Below are 22255 nucleotides of genomic sequence, written 5' to 3'. Positions count from 1 at the left end.
TGCTGAGCCGGACCACTATAAGATTTTCAATCGTCATGTTCTCTCCTTGGTGCGTATGCAAGAATCTTACATACGCGACTAACACCACGAAAGATACATGCTCAAGTTGATAGTGATGTGCTCAAACGCTACGATTCACATTGGGAATTCATGTTCAACTGGGCCGACTACTCTATCTTCAATCGGAGTGGACCATTCACAGGCCTGCTCGCCGAGATTCTCCCGAGACGCAATGCGCTTTACGTTCTTTGGTCTCCAGCCAGAACCTACCTTACTGGGTGCTTTCGAGCTCATATTCCGTCACAAAGAAGCTCTGGAGCGCTGGCCGTTATCGCCATTCATACTAGAGCCACAAGACCAAACTGGGCCCAAACCTATTCACGTCAATCTTCCTCTACGCGCAGCCGCTTGGAAGAATTCATAGATCTTGAGCTGGTTAACTTGTCTCTGGAGGGGATGTGGTACGGAATGCACGCCAACAAACAACGCCGACCCACACCTGGGGAGCTAGAGACATTGTTCAATCATCTTTGTGGACTGGACATCCCGGAGCTCATTCAGCAGCCTTATCGAGCCTCGGCGTTGAGCGACTCGCCGGTTGTGACAGTCGAGAGCTTCACCAACTGCCTGTCGACAGCCCCCCGGTTCGTCTCCATTGGCGGTGCCCATGTTGTGGGTGTTGTCGAGAATTGATTTAGTGACATCCAAATCCTAACTCAGATTTACTCCAACCAAACACACCTCCCAGCACGCATTAGATCCGGAGAATTTTACGCCAGGTATCTGGTGGCGAGTACATTACTTACTAATACAGTTACATGGAACACGCTTCAGAACCGTTTGAACATAGTCGCACAACGAGCTATTAAGCTCCGCGATCACGCCACTCGTCACAGCACAGTTTTTCTCAAACAAATCTCGTACCGCAGGAGGGCAGGTTTTGGAGGGTCTGAGCAACAAAATGAGGATAACTCGCAGAAACCTGTCGCATTTTGGGTGTCGAAAACGCAGGATCGAGCAGGATTTGTGGGCCAAGCTATGGACAGCATTCTTGAGCAATGGTGTCAAATGAATCAGAGATTGACCAACAGCCTTATATGCGTCGAGAATTCGATTGCGTGTTGTGATATCTTTCCCGTAAACTCGGGCCCTCCATAACATGTAGTGGTTCTGGTGGGTTGTTTTGATTCGTGAACAACATTGGTCGTAGTCATCGCTAATGTCCTCGAAATGCGTGTTTTTGAATTGGTGAATATAGCGAAGCTTGGTGAACTTGATCTTTTGCTCTTCGCTACGGAGGCAATGTTCATAGGCGAAGTCAATTGCAGCGGTGGCAGACAAGATGTGGTCGAACAGAAGTTGGGTGCCTTGGAGCTCGGAATGCTTTTCAAGGACCTACGTAGTAAGGTGTTTAAAATAGTCATCGAGGAACTGAAAGCCCCTTACATTTTCGAGTTGAAGTAGATGCGAGTAATCATCCAAGTTTGATGGTGGTTGAGTGCTCGGTAAGGTACAAACGACGTTATCGCGTTTGGTCTCGGCAGGGAAAACATCGCTCATGGCTTCCATCTGGGCAGGGTAAGTTTTCATATCATTAGCACTTGTGTTTTTACCCAGGCAGAGTGCCACTCCCGTTTATTGTTCGTCTCCGGAGGAACAAGAAATCCTTTACTTGCTCGCACCCATGCAGCAAGTTCACGGTCCTCTTTCTTGAGATCTAGATCCAGTCCGCCAAGGAAGAATGACTTGTATTCCGCCGTAGTCGTGGGCGGCCCTCGCGATTTTGCCATAAATGCCTTGAACATCTTGTTGACGATCGGAGAGTCACTGTTGCGCTACGTTCAAACGGTGAGCAAGGATGTGATGCTCTAACATTGCAAGTCTGACCATTTTTTCGCTGGCATCAGACCTGCGAGCGAGCTTGTTTCGCTCACCAGACTCCAACTGTACATCGGAAGACTTTCGTTTGCGAGTTGCTGGTGGCCCGGGTAAGCCAAGTTGAAGGCGCTGCCCAGCACTGGTTTGAGGCTCCTCTGAACTGGATATGCTGTTCTCTAGCTGCGAATCTTTGCGAACCGAGGTTTCGAGTGGAGAAAATCTGGGAACATTTGCTCGGGTAGCGGCATCATGATTTTCGTCGCGTATGCCAGAAACACGGTCAGACGTCGACGCTTCCACCAAGCTGTAATAAAAGGAAAACATGGGTTGAGGAGAACTTACTAGGGATACTACGACTCTGAAAGTTCTCAAGAGCAGCCAAGATATCTTGTGGAGACAGATCGCGGTTGTTCAACTCAGGAATGACCTTCCACTGGTCCGAAAACCGAAACTTGTCGTCTTCGTAAGCGATACCCACCATCTTCAACGTCGAAACGAGTTGCTGGTGCTTTTGTTCAAGAGCTTTGCATCGTATGGTTGCTTCATCTGAGCTCCGCCGTAAGTCGTTGTACTCGTCCTGTAGGCTCTGCAGATAGGGCCGGAATACGTCGACAACACTGTTGGCTGTGTCCTCAAGGGTGGGTCGTTGTGGAGGCATCAGACAAAAAAGGCTGATTCTTTTTACGTGTAAGAAATTATTTCGGATTTGTGTATACTCGAAGGACGTCACGGAATCTGTCGTCCCAAGCTGTCTTGGTTGCTGGACTGACAATTTCCCAGCCTCGTAGATCTCCTCGCCACCTCTTTTCGTTCTTTAGCCGCTCCGCTCTCAACTCCACCTCGGTGGGTGGCGGGTTGGCAGTCTCCTCCTTGGTAGGCTCCCGTGTGCCTCTCGCCAATGCTCTGGCTGTTTCAAGTTTACTCTTGAGCTCCGTATAATACTTTTCGCGCGCTTTTTCGGTCTCCTTGGGCAGGTCAAAGAGCGATTTCTTGAGCCACCGTTCACAGGCGACATCGAATTCGAGGTCCGATTCGCCTGGCGTGATATCAGAGAATAACGGCGTGGAGAAGGGACGTGTTTGGCCCATAACCACGCTGTAGGCAGCCTCAGCGCCGTTCCGTACATCGTGTCGGCGGTTAAACCACTGCCAAATCATGAGCGGAATTTTCGTGAAGCCCAGCAAGTCCGTGAATGGAACTAGGGCGATGGGCGGTAGCGAGGGCACAGTGGGAAGAGACGGCTGAGAAGTAATTTGAGTGGGGGGCAGCAATATTGGCGGCAATGGTGTTGGCTCTTCGTCGGACTCATCAAACCGACCATCTGCTTCAAGCTCTTGCGCAAGCATTTCCTCCTTGTCCACCTTGTCCAGCGGCTCAGACCAGCCGCGTTTAAGTCCCGTCATAAACTCTTTGAATGTTGGCCGCCCAATGATCATAATACCGCCTTCTAATTGGTGTAGTCGTTCCTCTTCAGGCGTCAAGTAAGACGGCAGGGCTTTGCGATAGTCTGGGGTTTCTTCTAAGCCAGCTTCAACTCGTCGCTGTGCCTTAATGCTCTCTGCTACGCGTCCTGCCACGTCCCCAAGACGTTTCCCGCCAACCATAGTGTAGTCGACAGCCGCTGCGACGAGTATTGGCTAGTTCAATTTCAGAATGGAGGGACAAAAAGGCAACACGCGCGTACCTTGACATACTTGCGGAAATATTTCAGCGGCTGGTCGTAGTCCTCGTCCCCAGGCCACCGTCCACCATAAACTAGGACTTTGCGTGGGTGGTACATGGATCCAACGGTTTCGTCAGCAAAGTCCTTGACTTTGTCGATATATTCTTGACGAATGGCACGACATTGGCGGCGGTCATAAACATAGAGGCCAATGCATGACGACGTGAAGGAGTAAAAGATAAGCCAGTTGCGTGAGGGGAGTTTGGGTCGTTTTTCGAACCAAGAAGGCGGGATTCCAGTGTACTTGAGCAGCGTCCGTGCGCCAGACGCAGCGCTCATAAAAGTTTTTGTTCCGTCACAAAGTCCAAATTGGTCAACAACTTTTGATCCGTCAGGCCAACTATCGATCTACTATTACATGCTACTACGGAAAAAATATGTACCTACTCTCGTTCTGACGCCCGCTCCAGTTGCTGCCGCTTGCGAGAGCCACCACTTTCGAGAAGGTAAGTGCACCAAAAGAGGAAATAGAAGATGAACGAACCCGCTAGTGTCAAGACCGCGTTTCTTACCAGTCTTGGCCTCGTCAAGGAACTGATTCAGCCCAAAGACATCACCAGTATCCTTCTCAAACTGCACTGGACCTTCTCGTATTTCTTGGTCAGCGGCACCCTCGAACCCAACTTTCGGTTGCCCAAGACCAAACCGGTCGTTATCGAGCGCTTTGCCAATACCCTCGTCGGTTCCACCACCAAATGAATCTTCGTTGCCTTCAGTAATGTTACCGCGAGCTTTGTAGATTGCAGCAGCGGCAGTTGAGCCATGGAATAGCGGGCGGTCGTAGAGGTTGTATGAGTCTTCGTCGGCAAAGCTACCTGACAGCGATTCCTGGTTGAACAACCGCGAGTCGAGCATGGATTCTTTGGAGAGTGTGGGCTTGGCAAGACCAAGGGCAATTTTCTCTGAAATGTCGCGATTCTGTTGTCGAGCAAGTTGTTTAGCCCTTTGCTCCGTGCCCATATTATTCATTCTCATCTCTCGTTCACGCTCTCTACGCTTCTCTTGGCGCATTTGGTCACGAACACGAGCAGCGTCCTCGTCCTCTTCACTGCCCTTGTCTGACTCATCATCACTCCCACTGTCACTTCCGTAGTTCGCGAGCGACGTGTTCATTGCTGCCTGGCTTGCGACAGTGGGTTTCGCAGCAACACCGGCTCGTTCTTCCCGTGCCCTTTGAGCCATGGCGCGTAGATTCTCTTCTTTCGACGCTTTCTCCTTCTGAGCAAGCTTTTGTTGCATAAGCGATCGTTGGCGGACCTCCTCGCGGGCATGTCGGTCTGCGACAAACAAAGCTTCGGAAAATTTGGCAAAGTTGTCGTTGATGCTCACGTCCTGCAGGCCACGACCATCTGCCGCCAATCGTTTGTCCAGTGGAATGGTGAAACCCTTGTTGTTTTTCCAGTTGGATATGCATGGCGGAATCATCCATTCCTTCTGTTCTTGAGCAGTCGCTTTCCGGGGAGGACTACGTAGAACGGGAGGCGGTGGACTGGGTGGGCCACGCGGAATCTTTTTATGTTTGAATCTCGGTGGCTCCAATGGGTCTTCGACAACTGTGGACATTTTGATGATGCGTTGTTGGAGGGTAGAGGATCCGTTTTGTTGGCCTGGTGTGTACCGAATGAAGGAAGCTTGGCCACCAGTATCCAGGACATTCTTAGGTTGGGCTGCTTTGATTTTCCCCGAAACTAACTTCTCCAAAGCCGCCCTCGTCTTGTCAGCGGTTTCCTGCACTTCATCCTCCGACGGCCTGTCCATATTTCGATCCTCATCCGTGAGGTCTTTCCGATGCAGTAGTGGCACGAGGTCTTTGAATTGGGATTGGATGATTTTGTCCGGTCGCTGGCCTTGGTGGGCAATGGCATCATAGCGGACGTTACCATCACTGTCGACCTGAAGGGCAAGGGTGTTCCCAGACGAGCCCTGAACAAGTGAGTATGACTTGTGAGCCGGTGGGAGTGCTACACACCTTCTTCTTGCCCATGTCCAGCGGATATTGTGCGACATGGCATTCGGGGTACGACCCACCGTCCGCTATCGAAAGAAAGTAACAATCAGTACAATTCAATGCACAAGCCGACACGCACCATAATCTGCTAGAGAGGATGGTCTCCAGCCGCGTCGTTGACCATAGGGAGGGATAGTGGGGCGAGCAATGAGTGATTGAGAAGGCGCTGACGCTGGCCGCGAGATGTCAGCCTCCTCCTCGAAAGATTGTGAATGTATTGGAGTAGGAAGGAGTCTGAATAAATATGACTTTAGCGAATATCTGAGAGGAAAACAAACGACTTGCGCTGCTAAAGCCGCCATGATGAATAAGAAAGATGATGGTTCGGGTTGAGTGTTGTGACGCCGGCCGTGACACATGGTATTCGCTGCTTTCGGTTCTCGGCTTCAAGCCTTCAAGCGCACGTTCGAGTCAAACCTACTCGGAGTATCCTTATTTGCCCTCTTAACTTATCTGTAAACCACAATTTCCAACCCCCCATCCACCAGTTGCGACTCCAAACGCACTATCTCAGTCTACATTCGACTATCTCGAACGTAGACTCCAGGACAGCGACCTGAGAAGGAGGTTTCTCCTTCGCTAGGCCGTCTGCCCCGCCCAACACTGCATGAGCCTCCACTATGCCTTTTACTCCCGCAACATTTCCTTGTTCCGCAGTCTACTCGATGACGGTGAACGCGGAACTCACTCTGCTGGCAGTCCGAGAAGCAAATCGAATAAGGGCCCCAGCGTTTTGAAGGCCGCAATGGGATGTGATGTCAATTCCTTCGATTGGCTTGGCCGTACCGCTCTCCATCTCGCATGTGCAGCCCCAGACGCTCTGGAATACGTCAGGGCTTTGCTCAAGCACCCATTCGTCAATGCCAATCTCCCCGACAAAGAGAGCCATTATACGCCGCTCCATCGGGCCATGTATCATGGGAATATTGCCGCAGCGTTAGTCTTATACCTCATCGTCGCTGGTTGAGGGCTTCAATGATAACAGGCTCTTGCTTCTGCAGCGGTCTGATATTGACACATCACTCAAAGACTTTGAAGGGCACACCGCGTTTGACCTCTACAACTCCACTGTGAATGGCACGGCTCCAAGACCCTCACCCGTTGCAGAGTTGTATACGTGGGGTGTGAACAGGTGAGTCAAATATCTTGCGCTGAATACTCGCTGAATGTCTTGCTAGAAATGCCGCTCTTGGGCAAGATAGCGGTGATAGAAGCAGCCCAGAGTCCGTTTGCATTCCGAAAGTAGGCCCAGAGCCAACTTCGACGAAGCGGTTTCTTCCTCTTCGGGTTCGTCAAATCTCAATGGCGAAACTCCACACAGTTGTCGTCACTACGGAGCGCAAATCCAACCTTCGAGTGTGTGGTTTTGGCAGCGGAGGACGGTGAGTCACCAGCCAGTCTCTTTTTTTTTATCTTCTCAATCCTGGTTAGCCTTGGGCCTGGTCAGCAAACGCAATATCGCCTAATCCCCGTTCCCATATCCACATCCACCGAAGTCACGTGTGTGGCACTCGGTCAAGACCATACATTGGCGCTCACAAGCAATGGCGAAGTGTTCAGTTGGGGCTTGTCTCGCTTTCATCAACTAGGTTATACTGTTGAGCCATCGCCAACCATGGGGAAACTCGAAGAACCCGTTCAATCTACTCCACGCCGTATATTTGGTGCTCTCAAGAAGGAAATTGTCAAGGGTATTGCGGCATCAAAACAGTCTTCCGCTTGCTTCACTGCAACTGAGGTCTTTACCTGGGGAACCAATAACGGACAGCTCGGTAAGTTATATGAGTCTGATTTTGCGTGATCTCATTCTGCGCAGGCTACGATAAAACAGCTCAACCTTTCCAAATCTTGCCAAGGAAGGTATCGAAAATATCCAGACCCGTTGTAGCAATCGCTTTGAATGTAATTTGGCTTTTCGACGCTTATTGGTTAACTTATGTTGAATAGGACCACGCGATGGCCTGTCTTCTCGACACACAAGAAGTCTTTTGTGTGTGGAACGACCGATGCTTCAAGATTAAGTATGTACCTCAGTCACATGCCCTCCCTCTTAATTGATCCATTTCAGCTTCCCTTCGCATGCCTTTCCATCCGAAATCCAGCCATATCGGCCGCCTCAGGCGAAACTTGATGCCCATATCGCCAAGATTACAAGCTCGGACGACACCATTGCGGCACTGTCGTCAAATGGTGAACTATTCACATTTTCGATTCCTGACCCAGGCGAAGCCGAGTTGGGTCGCAGTCATGCCTTCAAACCTCAGCGCGTTTGGGCTTTGCGGAAACAATTCAGTGCAGTCCGAGATGTTGCTCTCGGAGCTGATGGGACCATCATTATCTGCACCGAATCAGGAAATGTGTTTGTTCGAACCAGAAACACCAAGGGAGCGTCCACGAATAAGGCATTCAAATTCCAGCGGGTGCCATATATACAGCGAGTGGTCCAAGTCTGTGCCAACAACGCTGGAGCATTTGGCGCTCTTCGCGTCGACTCGCGTCCCACGCCGATTCGTGTTGAGGGCAATACCATTGTGGAGGATTTGACTGCCATCCAGCCATATAGTTCATCGCCGCCCCCGAAGCTCATCGAAGATGAGAGTCAACAAGCTCCAGAGACTCCACCGTCCATGTTTGCTGTTGAGGACCACGAAGAGGCAGAAGAGTCCTCAATCGAAGCTGACTTTGCTCGACTGTGGGCGTTTTGTCGTCTGTTGAAGACAGGCTGTATCGACCCTCCTCGGCATGGTGCTGATGTTTTGGTTACCGCCAACGGGAAAGAATTTCCTGCCCATCGAGTTATCCTTGCCGCACGTTGCAAGGCATTCCTATCGGTTTTGGCTGGAAATCCTATTCGCGGTGATCGTATCACCATCAAGCCAGTTCCGATCACCGGCAACACCGGCATCAAACTTGGACTTGACTTCCAAGGTTGTGCTCCCATGACTATCCTCATTCTGCTGCATTACTTGTACTCTGATGATTTATTGGCAATCTGGGACGGCCGTATCGTGTCGGCACTGCAGATCGAGCTCACAACGCACAATATTAAACCCGCCCAAGTCAAACTAGAGTTGCAACACCTTGCGCGACTCCTGGAAATGACCCTTCTTGGCGAGGCGTTGGAGGCGCAAGCAAAGCGAGTGCCTACACCGTCTCTTGGCTGCGACCTCAAGGAGTTGTTCTGTGTTTGCCAAAGCCATGTGAATCCCAAGTCAGCGATTGCTCCTGATGTTATACTCCAGTTGGCCGACAGAGACGTCTCATGCCATTCCGCCATTCTGCGATCCCGTAGCCCCGTGTTCTCGGGATTCTTTGACGAAGCGGACTGGACTGCTAAACGGCGGGACAGTAACGGTGTAGTCAAGATCAACTTGAAGCATCTTCGTTGGAGTGTGATGGACTATGTTCTCCAGTATATGCTATGTGGAGTTGAGTCCGAAATGTTCGAACACTTAGGTGAAAGGCTTGCTATTCGTCGAATGCTGCAGCTGATTGTATGACAGCATTTGCTAACTCAGTCGACGATGCACTAGATTTCATGTTTGAAGTAATGGCCATAGCGGTAATTCAGCAGTACAGGGCGTTTAACTCTGCTTATATCATCCAGGACGAACTCATGCTAGATCGCTTGGTGCTATTGTGCTCGGAAGTCATCTTGAAATGGACCGATATCAACCATGCCTGTTTCATTTTGGCTGAAGCTTCTTACTATCACGCGGAACAACTGGTCGACAGTGTCCAAGGGTATATCGCTGAGAATTTGGAAACTTTTCTGGAGTGCAGCATGCTCAACGACTTGACACCGTCCCTCATCAAACAACTTTCCCATTTTGTGAGCAGAAGGCAAATTGAGAAGAGCCCCAAAGCAAGGACGAACTTCGTCATCGAACGAGCTATGACATTACATGGTGATTGGCTGGCATTACAAGACATAGCCGAGCCCATCCCACTTTCGACCAAGGGTGCCGGGAGGAAACCACCATCGTCCCCGGAACTGGGTCCCAAAAGGCGACGATCGGGAATATTATCGAACAGCGCTGTTATGGTTCCGCAAGCTCCGTCGACCGCGATGGACGAAATATTCGAGATAGACGATGCGGAAGTGGCTCCCCCGAAACATCCTGCCCCAGTTTGGAAGGCATCATCTGTACCCAAGGTTGATATGAAGAGTGTCATGGCAGAGGCTGTTCAGAGTCAAGCCCCTACCCCGAAGCCTGGCGTCGCTTTATCCTCTTCGAAAAGCGCGAACAGCTCTTCGTGGAAGGTTTCTACGCAGTCCCCTCCAATCACACCTTCAACTAGCTTGGGTCGACCGTCTGGTGAGGCCTTTCCCACATTGGTGCCGTCTACGCCTCCCTGGCAACGGCCTCCACAAACGACACAAACCGGTCTTGGCCCAATCTTTACCCCCCACTCGACAAACGGCCCCCTCAACTCGGCCTCCACCTCCGTCTGGCATGAGACGTTCATCGTGAGCTTCTTTTCAATTGTTGTGTATTGTGTTTGGCTGACTCATCGTTCAGAGGTGGGACCAAAGCATGGACACAGCCTCCTCTGGCCCCAGTCGCGTCTTCATCTACCGCAACAGCCTCAGTGGCCTCCTTCGCTACAATCCAACAGCTACAGCTTGAGCAAGAACTTGGCGCGTCTGTTGGCCGCGACAAGAAGTCTCTTGTGGACATCCAGGCCGAAGAGGAGTTCTTGAAGTGGTGGGCAGAGGAGGAACAACGGGTTAAAGCGGAGGCTGATGCTGATGCTGCTGCTATCGCACGAGTTCTTGCTGGCGAAAATAATGGCTCGGCCAATAAGTCTCCGAAACGGACGAGGAGAAACCGCGATAAGGGCAATGAACGCTCTCAACCTCGGCCTATCACTTCAACCCCACGCTGGGCGTAGCTTAAAATTTGTTCTAATATTTCGTGTAGCCTAGATTCAGAAAGGAAGCGTGTAGACATGTAGACTAAGTTGACCTTTGCTTTGCTTTGCGCACACTCGAAGTTGGTGATTTTGAAAGCAAGTCGTATTCTGTACAATGTCTACTGCCCTGGAGTACCCGATGCCCCCTCATCCGCCCGCGACGACATTGCTGCCTGACCAGCGGCTGTGGCCGCAAGTCTGGATCGCTTTCTTTCAGCCTCTGTGAATGAGTTCAGAATACGACTAGGCCGTGGTCGCCGAAACACCAACCTGCTTCCTTCTCCCGCTCAATCCCGGCAACAATAGCTTCGATTTCAGGCAGATCGAGATTCTGACGAGCTCAATAAGAGTCCATGATGAGGATGGGTCAACTCACCGTAACCTTGCCATAGCTTTCCATGACGCTGATTTCAATGTTCTTTGCCCCCGTCTGGACCACCTCAAGGAGACTCTTGACGGTAAGTTTGATTGTCTCTTCTCGCGAGAGATCGTCTTTGTGGTTCTTCTCGAGGAACTCGCGGACAGTTTTCGACGAGCGACCGATAGCATTCGCCTGTTGACTGTTGGATGTGAAGGGGGCAAGTCCTGCGAGACGCACCTTCCATGCGCTATATATTCCACTGGGCTCAGTCTGGTAGAGACGCGGTCTGGTGTCGTCGGGGTCAAAGCCGACGATCAGTGTTGAAATTCCGAATGGCCGTACACCACCGGATTGCGTATATTTCTCGTGAATCTATCAGGCCAATTCTGAACAGACACAAAAATACTATGCACCTGCTTTATTCCGGCAATGTGTTTGGTGATGTACTCGACCGTGACTGGGTCTTCAACGGTCAAGCGGTGGCTTTGGCATTCTATCCGGGCTTTGTCGATCAAGACACGTCCATCGGCGGTTAGTCCTGTGGTTGTGTTCGCGGGAGTCGAAATTGGAGAAAGAGACACGACCAACCAGCGAATGCAAGGCAGACGTGGTCGTCAAGCATCACGACCTTGCGAACCGTTCGGGGATCTTGAAGTTGCAAGACCGACTTTTTCTCTACTCCAAGCACCACAACATCTTTGCCGCGAACACCGACCTAGATAGAACATAAGCCAATCGCGAAGTGTGGAGTGTAGTTGTTGCTGACAGCACAGGTACCCTTGCGGACCGCTTCGCCAGCGTATTCCACCTGTAGATGACGCGAATGAGTTGGTTTCGATTGGTTGCAGTGAGTGTGACCTGGAATAGATGGCCGTCGGGAGAGAATACAGTGAGTGCTGTAGGCGGTTAAGGTTCGTCGTATTTTGGCTCTTGAACATGACCCACCTCGATCGTAGGACCTGGACATGAGAGCAGCAAGAACGAGACGCGCGTTCAAGCTCGTGACGAATCGCGTAACGTCTCCCGATTTGGGAATTCTGATGGGGCAACCAAATTTAGCCCAAGATGACGATGAGAAGTGGATTACAACAAGTGTGGAACGTTCATGGATGCCAGACTATGTACATGGAAGTGCTCTCCCTCTCTCTCTTATGCCGTCTCAGTTTCATCGCGTCCCCGCTTCAAAGATGCGGCGGAAGGTGGAGCCTGTGCTGCACCTGTTACTCCGACAACAAGACCTGACTTCTTCAGCGCCGGTTTCTCACTGGAAGACAATGAAAAGTACCTTTAAGCCATCCGTTTTCTCTACGAAGACCTTCACACTCGCGCTCAAGCTCATTTACCCGGCCCTCCAGCTCCTTGGCACGAGTTTCAAGGGCTGCCTCGCGTTCTTTCTTTTTCAAACGGAAGCGAGCGGAGGCAGCGGTGTTTCTACGGCGTTTGTCTTCAGCAATGCTAACAGCCAATGATGTTGCATCTTCTGGGCTGTCGGCAGTCGACGAAATGGAGGCTTTACGAGTTCGCGCACGTTTGGCTGGCGGGGTTTCGAGTGAAGATGAAATTTCAGTGGGTGGTGAAAGAGACGATTGGGGTGGAGCGCCGCCTTGCACTGCGGAATGTAAAGCCAAAAGCTGGACGATAGACGGAGTGCCTGGCTGTGTGAACGTCGCTAAGAGATGATTGAGATCAAATGCAGGCTGGGCCTCTGGGGGAGCGATCAGGTTGGCATGGCCCTGATGAAGCAAAGACTCGGAAGGATTGGGTGAGTCCAGCTCGTCGTCCATGCCACGCCCATGATGCCGTTTGTGAGGCTCTTCAGGCAGTTGGGGGTCGTCATTTTCGAATACCAAAGTATTCCAAATATCGGGAAATGGTGGGCCGGAGAGCAAGTCTTGGGCAGACGAGCTTGAATGAGATGGTGGGTGAATAAGGTTGAGCCCTTGGAGGCTGGGTGGCGCCATTCTTGCGCTGGAGCACTGGGCGGTGGTGGGTTTTCGTAGTAAGAGAGTAAGCCCGGATTAAGTTTAGGTGTCTGAGTAATCGCGTCGGTCCGATAGCGCCTTTTTGATGCATCGTCATGTGCAACAGCCTTTTTTCCATCGATGTTACCTCTCCTTTAACCGCTACGCCGCTATATTCATACGGCACAGGACATAAACTAATGCAGGCAGTCAAGCTGGTTATGAAGACAGCCTCCACTACTCGAAAATTAATGAAGAAAAATGTCGCAATTGGGCAGAAAATGTCGCAACAGCCCTCATGATCGAGCGATCAGGTCTCTCCCACGCGGTCTTCTGACAATGTGGCAGTTGAAATCACGCTGAACGAGTCAAAGACTTTTTACAAACCGAGGCACCGAGGCGCTCACGGGCCGCCGGGCCCGGCGTAGCATTTCATCCAAACCTTGGACTGGCGGCAAAGGCACGCTAGGGAAAACATGAAACTCAGCTAGAACATGAATAGAATGACGTCTTTAGAAGTCAGTTGTGTGGCGCTGGGCCGCCGCTGGCCCACTTAGGTCGATCTTCCCGTCCAGAGCTTGGTTATAATAGTCTTGAATCTTGATCGTGAGTTTCTAAATTTCTCCACTGTCCAGATCGTGGGGCTGTGAAGAAGAGTCGCTGTCTAATGATTCTCAGCTAGCTTGTAGTCTGTATGAGCAGTAAACTCGCCTGAATACAGGAAGTCATCCTAATGATCCCATGTCTTCCTTGTACCTTTGTGAGTTGAGATCGGGTTGAACTTCCACGCAGCGCAAAAATACTCCGAATTTCTAAGTCTTCAATGCTGGCGCCACGGGTGTGTTGTTCCTTCTTCTCCCTTTTACATAGGGGCTCACGGCCCGGCGTATTACAAGCCGGTCGTCACAATCAGATGGACTTGATGCCAAATCAGATGTCGATCCGTCACACTCAGAAACACCCAAACTACGCGACGTGTCTGGATACGTGCATCCGACTATATTAGCTGGTCCCCTCTCCTTGTAGGCAGTATGGCATCTTCTCGTGTATCGGCCAAGCATGTGCTCTACTCCGAAATCTCAGCAGTTACATCGGCAATGCGGAAAAACTCTCGATGGGCTTCAGCAACTCATTTGCTCTATGCGCGCGATTCGGGTTTGGGAAGCGACCTTGGTCTGAGAGTGTCGAGCAGCTCTCAGCCGTCCAGGAGAATTACGAGAGAGGCAGATCTTATGCTCGGATTCGAAGAACTGAAACGTGCAGTTCGGGATATTCAAGGTGTGTGTCTGTACTAGTTGTTATATGCGACTGACGCTGGTAAAGACATTATGACAGTTCCTCTTCCAACGCTCCTCGCGCCTTTCTTTGCCATAATCCGTTCTCCGCTTTCGACAGGACCTATAACTTCCGCTGCGCTTGCATCCCTTCATAGTTTCTTCGTTTCTGGCCTCATTTCGCCGCAAGCGCGGTCTCTTGAGACCGCATTAGTCGATCTCAGCAGCACCGTCTCACACTGCAAGTTTGAAGCTAGCGACTCTTCTGGTGACGAGGTCGTACTTTTGCGTATCATGACCGTCATACATGATTGTCTCTGCGGGAGTGTTGGCAGTCTACTAGGCGACATTGAAGTCTGCGAAATGCTTGAAACTGTTCTCACCACTTGCTGTCAAATGCGTCTTAGTGGTATGTGCGACTATTTCTCGTCAAACCAAATACTCAGCTTGACCGTAGAAACGCTTCGTCGCTCGGCGGAGAACACAATGCACGCTTTAGTTCGGACCGTATTTGGCCGCCTACACTCTTTAGACCCCCGGACTGAAGAAGAAAAGCTTCAAACGGCCGATGAGGATACGCCGGAAGCCGAATTAAGGATGACAGTATCTTCAACTGATGTCCCTTCAGTAGAGGAAGACAACTCACAAGAACTGGTCGTCGAGCCATCTCAGTCGAGCATAGCAGATGATGCCACTGAAGCTGTTGCTCCAACACCCTCAACGGCAGCAACCATCGGTCGTCCGGAATGTATGTTCACCTGCCAACGACAATCCAATTCTCATGGGTTTCATAGACGGCCTTCCATCGATCCTTGAACTACTACGAGTTTTAATCAACGTGCTTGATCCTAGTGATCAGCAACATACGGACTCGACCCGACTCGTCGCTTTGGGCATCCTCAATGCTGCGTTCGAAGCCTCTGGTTCACGCATTCCCGATTTCCCCTCATTGTTAGCCCTGATCAAAGACACTGGCTGTAAATTCCTCTTCCAGCTGGCACGGTCTGAAAATCTTGCGGTCCTTCAAGCTGGTCTTCGCGCGATATCGACTGTGTTCGACACGATGCGCCAGCATCTGAAGTTGCAACAAGAATTATATCTCGCGTTCACAATTGACAGGCTTGCCCCACCACCGCCTCCACCTGGAAGGAAGCCTCCGCCGCCTGTCACTTCTCCCAGACCCGGTACCCCAGTCCCTGGAACACCGATATTAGGACCACCAGAGCGGGATGCCGAAACCGGTTCCGCCACTCCAACAAGAGTACTGGTGGCACCGGCCCGTGGTGAAACTCGGGATCTCGTATTGGAGACTCTCAGTCACATTGCTCAACATCCGAGCTTTATGGTTGATCTTTACATCAACTACGACTGTGACATCAACTCTGAGAACCTATTCGAGCGGCTCATCGACTTCCTCACCAAAGCTATTTACCCTTCACATTATCCCGGTGGACTAGATGCGCGTCAGCGCAACGTGCAATACCTCTGTCTCGACCTGTTACTTGCCTTCGTCAACGATATGGCGGCACGCGCTGGCGGGGTGCGTCTTTCTTTCCTTTAGTGCGCCGTACCCATCTTCCATTTCAGGCATTAGACCCGTGGTCCGCGGTGAGAATGCTCACCTTTGGATGCTATACAGAATGCTAACAAAGACAGAATCTTCCTGAAGCAAATTCTTTACTCACTGCCAAGTCGCAGAAACAACTCATCGTTGCTGCTGCCGCACGATTCAACACGAAACCAAAACATGGCGTCGCTTTCTTGGAAGAAAACAAGCTCATATACGCAAACCTTCCGCCAGACGGGCCGGAAAGTGCCAAAGCACATAATCTTGCCGTGTTTCTGAAAGGATGTGCTCGACTCGACAAGCGACTTCTGGGAGACTATATTTCTCGCGAAGAAAATCTTCCACTACTCAAGGCGTTCATCGGTCTATTTGATTTCCGTGACGTGTGTCTGGCTTAAGTTGATAAAATTTCGTGCTCACGCAAAGCCCAGAAACCCATTGCAGAAGCCATGCGCGAGCTTCTCGAAACCTTCCGTCTCCCTGGCGAAGCACAACAAATAGCGCGGATCACCGAAGAATTTGCTTCAATCTATTTTGCTGCAGGCCCTGGTAACTCACTACGCATTTAGTCTGCTCTTGTCGTCTCAATCTTCTGGCAGCGGAAATCCAAAACTCAGACGCTGTTTATGTCTTGGCGTATTCCATTATCATGCTCAACACTGACCAACACAATCCACAAGTTCGGGTTAGTCTTCGCCATGAGCTCAGATTCTTGTACTCACCAATCCGTAGAATCGAATGACAATCGAAGATTACAGGAAAAATCTGCGTGGCGTCAATAACGGAAGCGATTTCTCTCTTGAGTTCTTGGTAAGACCTTGGACTGGATGTAAAGCGCGCACCACTGAGGGACTTGCAGCAAAACATCTTCGATTCGATTCGCAAGCGCGAGATTATAATGCCAGAAGAGCATTCAGGTCAACTTGGTTTCGAATATGCTTGGAAGGATCTGCTTGCCAGGTCAAGAGATGCAGGTATATCACGTGCTACCAACATCCATCCACAATCTAATCTAATCTAGGCGATCTAATCATCTGCAACACAAATCTCTTCGATGTTAATATGTTCAAGGCTGTTTGGAAGCCGGTCATCTCGGCTATTGCATACGCGTTTATCAGCTTCGACGACGATTACATCATTCAGCGGTCGATAGCAGGCTTCCGCCAATGTGCGACGTTGGCTGGTGTCTTCCAGCTTCCTGATGTCTTCGATTTCGTCGTTGTGTCGCTTTCCCAGGCAACGAGTCTTTTATCGGAGTCCGTATCAGGCCAGGTACCCAACTTCCCTGTTGTAGATGTTGAAGGCCAGTCTGTGACTGTGTCAAACCTCTCAGTAAAGTTCGGCACCAATTTCAAGGGCCAATTGGCTGCTGTAGTCTTGTTCAATATCGTAAATGGCAATGGCAATGCCCTTCGAGAAGGGTGGACCCAGGTAAGCGCTGTCCTCTCAGCTGTTAACAGAGAAACTGAGACGTTTAAAGATCTTCGAAATGTTCCAAAACCTCTTCTTGCACTCATTGCTACCGCCTCAAATGCTCCAAATGGAGGATTTCCTAGGAGGTGCTTCTGTGATTCCTCTTCGCGGGGGCCAGCCTCGACGCGTTGCGGCCCGGAGTGATGGCGGATTACTTTCCGCACTCTCATCCTACTTGATGACCCCATATAGTGCGAGCTCTGATGCTCTTATTCCCGATGCCACCGATGCAGATGTGGAGAACACGCTTTGTGCTATCGACTGCATCTCCTCGTGTCGTCTAGACGAGCTGTACGGCCAGATTTTGTACGACCATGATTCCTTGCTATCCATCATGACTAAACCAATTCCCCAGGCAGTTAGATGTCCATGCATTAATTGCGGCTGTTCGCGCACTGGAAGCTTTAGCTCATGAACGAACTGTGACAAAACTCAAGCAAGAGTCTGATGAAGACAGCGCCCATACCTTGGATGATGAACCCCATTCATTGCCGTATGACCCAGCATCGGTGTTTCTTCTAGAAACCATGGTCAGCATCGCATCACAGACTTGGCAACACATCGAAGAGATATGGTACTCATCCAACTTTCGTCCTACTATTGACCTAGCTCACTGCAACGCAGGCCAATCGTCAACCAACACGTGACGGACCTTCTCAAGAGTGCCGTACACTACAGCGTCCTGCTCATCGAGCGTGCCGTGGTAGGACTCTTGCGTTTGTGTCTGATTATCGCCAAAGTGGTATGTGATCGCTCTCGCTGCAGAACTCAATTCTCATAGCATCGGCAGCCATCGCTCCAGGAGCAGATTTCTGACTCGTTGGATTTGCTCGTCTGCCTGCCGCCCACTGTGTCGAGCTTGGTCTCAGAACAGATTGTTTCGGGGGTTGTTTTACTTGTCCGAGAGCACAAGGAGATCATCAGGTTTGAAACCTTGTTGTTTACTGCTTATTACGACGACTCAAGTATTCATTCAGCTCCAAGACCAAGTGGAATCTGATATTTGCACTTCTTCGTTCGACCATCACACATCCAGAAGCTTCTCGCGACTCTTTTGAACTCGTCACTCAGCTGGTGTCGGATGGACCCGATCAGACTGTGGTTCTGGACAACTATTCCGGGTTATTGACGATCCTGGACGATTTTGCATCCCATGCTGGTTACATTACGGAAGCACATCAGCGCCAGGGACGGAGGCTGGAACCGTTATCGACGACCAAGTGTGTGCTTTGTGGATAACCGAGACAAACAACGCTGATATATACGACTCTAGCTCCCCTTCTGTTGAGCGAGGCACCAAGGCCATTGAACTGATCGTAAACCTGAGAAAGTTCATGGCTCCTCTAGCTGAATCTACACCCTTAACGAAGTTGCAAGGTACGCAGTCGTCTTGAAGGTCGGCATTAGCATCTCATTAATTGATAGCGTGGCGAGAGTTGTGCCTGCCCTTACTGGGATCACTCGGTCGTCAATCCACAAATGCCGCACGCGAAGTGCGGCAAAGTGCGATGAGCCAGCTCCAACGACTGCTACTGGGACCGCACGTGCTGTTTGATGATGCCGAGTCCATGCAGGTCCAGATAGAGGAGATCTTCAACCGGGTTATATTCCCTCTTCTGGACGACCTCCTCAAGCCGCAAATATTCAACCGCGACCCGCGTGGGATGCCCGAGACCAGACTGCGCGCATCTGCCCTGTTGTGCAAGACGTTCATAAATTACGAAACACGTGACCCGCAGGCCAAAAGCGACATTCGCCTGCTCTGGATACAGATCCTCGACCTCTTGGATCGCTTCATGCACATCGACAAGAACGACCAGCTGGTAAGTGCCATGATTTTCGCTCGAGCGAAGCTGACTTGGTTTCCAAGTATGAAGCGGTCCCTGAATCGCTGAAAAATGTTGTGCTGGTGATGAACTCTGCCAACATTCTTGTGCCCCCTGCCGCGGACGACCAGCGCGATGAGCGACAGCGCACGCTGTGGAATGCCACCAATGAGCGAATAGAGCGTTTCTTGCCAGGTTTCATGGCAGCAGTCATACCCCAGGAGTCTTGATAGAGAACAAAAAAAACCCATCTGTAATTACGATAGAGTACTCCCCGTCTAAATGAACTTCATCTTTGAAGGCCTGTGTAAGCTTATTGAGCACCCCCTAGTCAAGGTTCACGAAAAAGCACTGACCGCACTCGGATATATAAGCCAATAACACAAGCCAGGGGACCAATGGCATATGCTAGAATGCGCATGCTCAATGGGCTGTACTTGTGCCCCCAGCCAGACCAAAAACCGCCTAGATGGGCAGTGACCATCAACAGCACGAAGAGCACGTAGCCCGAAAGGCGGTGGTATTTCCAGACGGCCTTGGCCTTTGACCCGCCGCCAAATGCTGCACCGCCAAACCACACGCTGCCGCCACCGAGCAAAACCTGGACGAAGATCCACGTGAAAGTCGCAAGCCCGAATTTCTGTTTGGCGTTCAGGAAAGAAAGGAAGGAAGGAGGAAGGCTTACTCCGTGCCAGCTCTTGAAGTGGTCGGCCCCCCGGCGCTCCTTGTTCCACCAAACTGCAGATGTTCCAATCACGATTGCGGGGAGCGCGACGAGGATGATCGCGTATTGATGGCGCGCAAGGCCCGCTGCCTTGGTCTTGGGCTGCGAGGTCGGTTGCAAGGTAAGTATTCCTGTGAAAGGATTATTCAATTATTTGGACGATAGACCGCGCGACTGGCCATAGACAAGAAGCACCAGCGAGAGCGACTGCAACAACGGGTGGAGCGCGAAAATGCCGACAGCGAGAGGGTCGTTGACCTAAGAGAGACGATTCAGAAACCGTGGAAGGTGGCGGGGACGTTTCGTTTTACCAAGGTGATGACCCAGCTTACGGTTGCAAAGAGCTGGAAACCACGTCATTAGCTGCGACACATGAGTGGGGGTAAGTTACGCCAATCCCGAACTACAGGGAAGGTTAAGGGGGCGTTGCAGTCGTGGCTTGACACGCACGAAAGCAATGTAGAGCGCAGTACCATCGCCTTTGCGGCCCTCTCTGGGTAACTGTGCTTCAACTCTCTTGGGTAGTCCATTCTGGGTTTGTTCAGGGAGTAATAGTTCGTAGTCTTCGGCATTGGGGTCCATGCTGTCTAGCTGGCGTCGAGTAGATCGCTGCATCCAGTTCCACGTCAATGACAAAAGACACTCTTGCTCAGCGGCGGTCTCACGACACAAGGTACATGGGCGGAAGGGACACGATATAAACCAATCACAGACGCGTAGATTACAAAGCCGTGGCCCCCCAATCCTCACAAGTCAAATATTCATAACTAAGCACATTAGGCAGAGATCTAAGGTATGTCAACGTGGCCATGGGGTATCGTGAGTATTATTCGTAATGGGCGGGCTGCTTTTACCCAAGAATGGGCCAGCTGCCTTCCTCCTTCCACTTGTCCACAACCTCCTTGACCGTTTCGTGGGTAAACTCGGCTTTTTTGAGTTTGTAACCAGTCACTTCAAGGAGTTTTTGGTTGCTGAATGCAACGACATGCTTATCCAATGCATACTTGTCCATATATGCGGACAAGGGAGTGTTGGGGATCGGTGGGTTTGAGGTTGTGATCATCTCGGTCCACGCAGAGACGTGGTGCTCGTTGATGTCTTCAACAGCGTCAGATTTCAGCTGAATCAAGCGTCAGAAAAGCAAGAGGACTAAGAGGATAAACTGACATTAAGGACAGTATTTTCCACGAAATTAAAAAACTCAAAGGTTGTGCCGAAAAACGACGTGACGGTCTGCCCGACGCTGAACAGCGTGCTGTTCGAGTTGTCGACCTTGGGCAAAACGTCAATGTGAGAAAAAGATTCGGGTGCGTTGACTCACGAGGTTGAACAAGGGAGCGACAAGCTTCTTGTTCGCTTCAGGCATGCCCTTGACTTCGCCTACCTTGCTCTTGTCGTTGTGGAAGATGATGATCTCACCCGCAAGGCTGTCTGCCTCCTTGCGACCCAAAGGGGCCATCCACTCGGCGCAAGCCCACATTGCGCCAGCGACATCGTCTGTGTGGATCGTATTGTTTGGGTTTTTGCCCGGTGACCACATCGAACGCATCGGTTTCTTCATATAGCCGTAGACCGATGAGACCGTGATAGCAGACGTGATGATGCCCCAGTTTGTGTAGGGTCCATAGAGAAAACCACTCCGTAAAATTACGAGATTAAGGCTGGTTTGGAAGGATTGAATGAGAAGGGGCGGATACAGTAGTGACCAGAAGAACGTACTCTTCGATGTCAGCTAGCATTCGCAACGCCTCATGCCACCAAGTTCCGCAGACACCAAAAGGCTTGATATCCTCCTTCTCATCATGCGAACCTTTTGTGGAGGTTTCGTAGAAAGGCAGAGAGAGACGGCAGTATGCCTTGACCTTCCGCTTGGCCGCCTCGAGACCTAGCAACCATGCGACGTTGCACGTCCTGTCGATTTGGATCTAGTAGAAAAAAAAAATCATGAGCCAACCGGTGACTTGAGCGGAGGCAAAAGGATAAAAAAAAAGTCACCATCTCGCTGCGATCGAACTGAACCTCCCCAGTAAAGTCAAAGACATAATCGTAAGGCGCCTGTCCCTCCGGGGGATCAAACATTTGGGCGATGGTCGCTGCAGGGAAGCCATCAGAAACGACGCGCAAGCAAATTTGATTAAAAATAAGCGTACCAGCCACCGTCAGGTTTGCTTGCCTGTACTCGACGATCTTCGACTGCTTGAGGATCTTTGGAAACTCCGCGCCAATGTAGCTGGGAGAGAGTTAGCCGGATTCGTGGCCACTGCCGAGTATTACTCACGTCGTGGGTGGCTCAACAGAGAAGCGGTCGACGATGCGGACGCTCTGTGGCGATGGAATGAGTGGGATGGTCTCCGATAGAGTAGGAAAACCGACAGAGACAAGCGGCTCGCCCTCGAGAGGCGCAAGCAGACTGACAAGAGCCCGTGAGCAGGTGTTCAAACCGCCTAGCCTCAGAGTGAGATAACTCTCGACAAGAAAAAGACACTGCGATACCGAAAATGAGAACATTGGGAGCCGACATCTCCAACGACGAAGGGTGTTAT

The 22255-nt window shown here is 50.9% G+C and overlaps 6 protein-coding genes across 6 annotated transcripts; 1 reads left to right on the top strand and 5 right to left on the bottom strand.

The window, feature by feature from the left end:
- Positions 1-907: 907 nt before the first annotated feature.
- On the bottom strand, positions 908-2536 carry MIND_01067800 (uncharacterized protein; the record flags this gene model as incomplete). The annotated part of the gene is made up of 6 exons (XM_037367255.1): positions 908-1036; positions 1090-1395; positions 1447-1569; positions 1614-1835; positions 1888-2171; positions 2221-2536. 6 exons carry the CDS (start codon positions 2534-2536, stop codon positions 908-910), a joined length of 1380 nt encoding a protein of 459 aa, XP_037216649.1.
- A 37-nt stretch (positions 2537-2573) lies between these two features.
- On the bottom strand, positions 2574-5911 carry MIND_01067700 (Transcriptional regulator Cwf13; the record flags this gene model as incomplete). The annotated part of the gene is made up of 7 exons (XM_037367254.1): positions 2574-3515; positions 3563-3941; positions 3989-4036; positions 4086-5524; positions 5571-5635; positions 5689-5843; positions 5895-5911. 7 exons carry the CDS (start codon positions 5909-5911, stop codon positions 2574-2576), a joined length of 3045 nt encoding a protein of 1014 aa, XP_037216648.1.
- A 305-nt stretch (positions 5912-6216) lies between these two features.
- MIND_01067600 (uncharacterized protein) lies at positions 6217-10505 on the top strand (the record flags this gene model as incomplete). The annotated part of the gene is made up of 9 exons (XM_037367253.1): positions 6217-6545; positions 6595-6741; positions 6788-6991; positions 7041-7381; positions 7426-7511; positions 7557-7630; positions 7678-9065; positions 9113-10073; positions 10133-10505. The coding sequence occupies 9 exons, from the start codon at positions 6217-6219 to the stop codon at positions 10503-10505; spliced, it is 3903 nt and encodes a 1300-aa protein (XP_037216647.1).
- Positions 10506-10645: 140 nt separating this feature from the next.
- Positions 10646-11869, bottom strand: MIND_01067500 (Proteasome subunit alpha type; the record flags this gene model as incomplete). Its single annotated transcript, XM_037367252.1, has 8 exons — positions 11833-11869; positions 11665-11783; positions 11476-11602; positions 11301-11425; positions 11125-11259; positions 10903-11079; positions 10797-10857; positions 10646-10746 (listed from the first exon to the last, which is right to left on the bottom strand). The coding sequence occupies exons 1-8, from the start codon at positions 11852-11854 to the stop codon at positions 10646-10648; spliced, it is 867 nt and encodes a 288-aa protein (XP_037216646.1). The 5' UTR covers positions 11855-11869.
- Positions 11870-12036: 167 nt separating this feature from the next.
- On the bottom strand, positions 12037-12848 carry MIND_01067400 (BZIP domain-containing protein; the record flags this gene model as incomplete). The annotated part of the gene is made up of 2 exons (XM_037367251.1): positions 12037-12125; positions 12173-12848. 2 exons carry the CDS (start codon positions 12846-12848, stop codon positions 12037-12039), a joined length of 765 nt encoding a protein of 254 aa, XP_037216645.1.
- A 6418-nt stretch (positions 12849-19266) lies between these two features.
- Positions 19267-22233, bottom strand: MIND_01067200 (NAD dependent epimerase dehydratase family protein; the record flags this gene model as incomplete). Its single annotated transcript, XM_037367250.1, has 17 exons — positions 19267-19291; positions 19345-19628; positions 19674-19843; positions 19892-19970; positions 20024-20056; positions 20104-20115; positions 20163-20321; positions 20378-20457; positions 20658-20832; positions 20880-20984; positions 21034-21373; positions 21432-21637; positions 21708-21805; positions 21863-21942; positions 21991-22034; positions 22086-22156; positions 22206-22233. 17 exons carry the CDS (start codon positions 22231-22233, stop codon positions 19267-19269), a joined length of 1989 nt encoding a protein of 662 aa, XP_037216644.1.
- Between the last annotated feature and the right edge of the window lie 22 nt (positions 22234-22255).

The sequence above is a fragment of the Mycena indigotica genome (genome assembly GCF_014461135.1).
Source record: "Mycena indigotica strain 171206Taipei chromosome Unknown Mind.scaff0009, whole genome shotgun sequence".
NCBI lineage: Eukaryota > Fungi > Basidiomycota > Agaricomycetes > Agaricales > Mycenaceae > Mycena > Mycena indigotica.
This window is presented reverse-complemented; position numbering and strand designations above follow the sequence as displayed.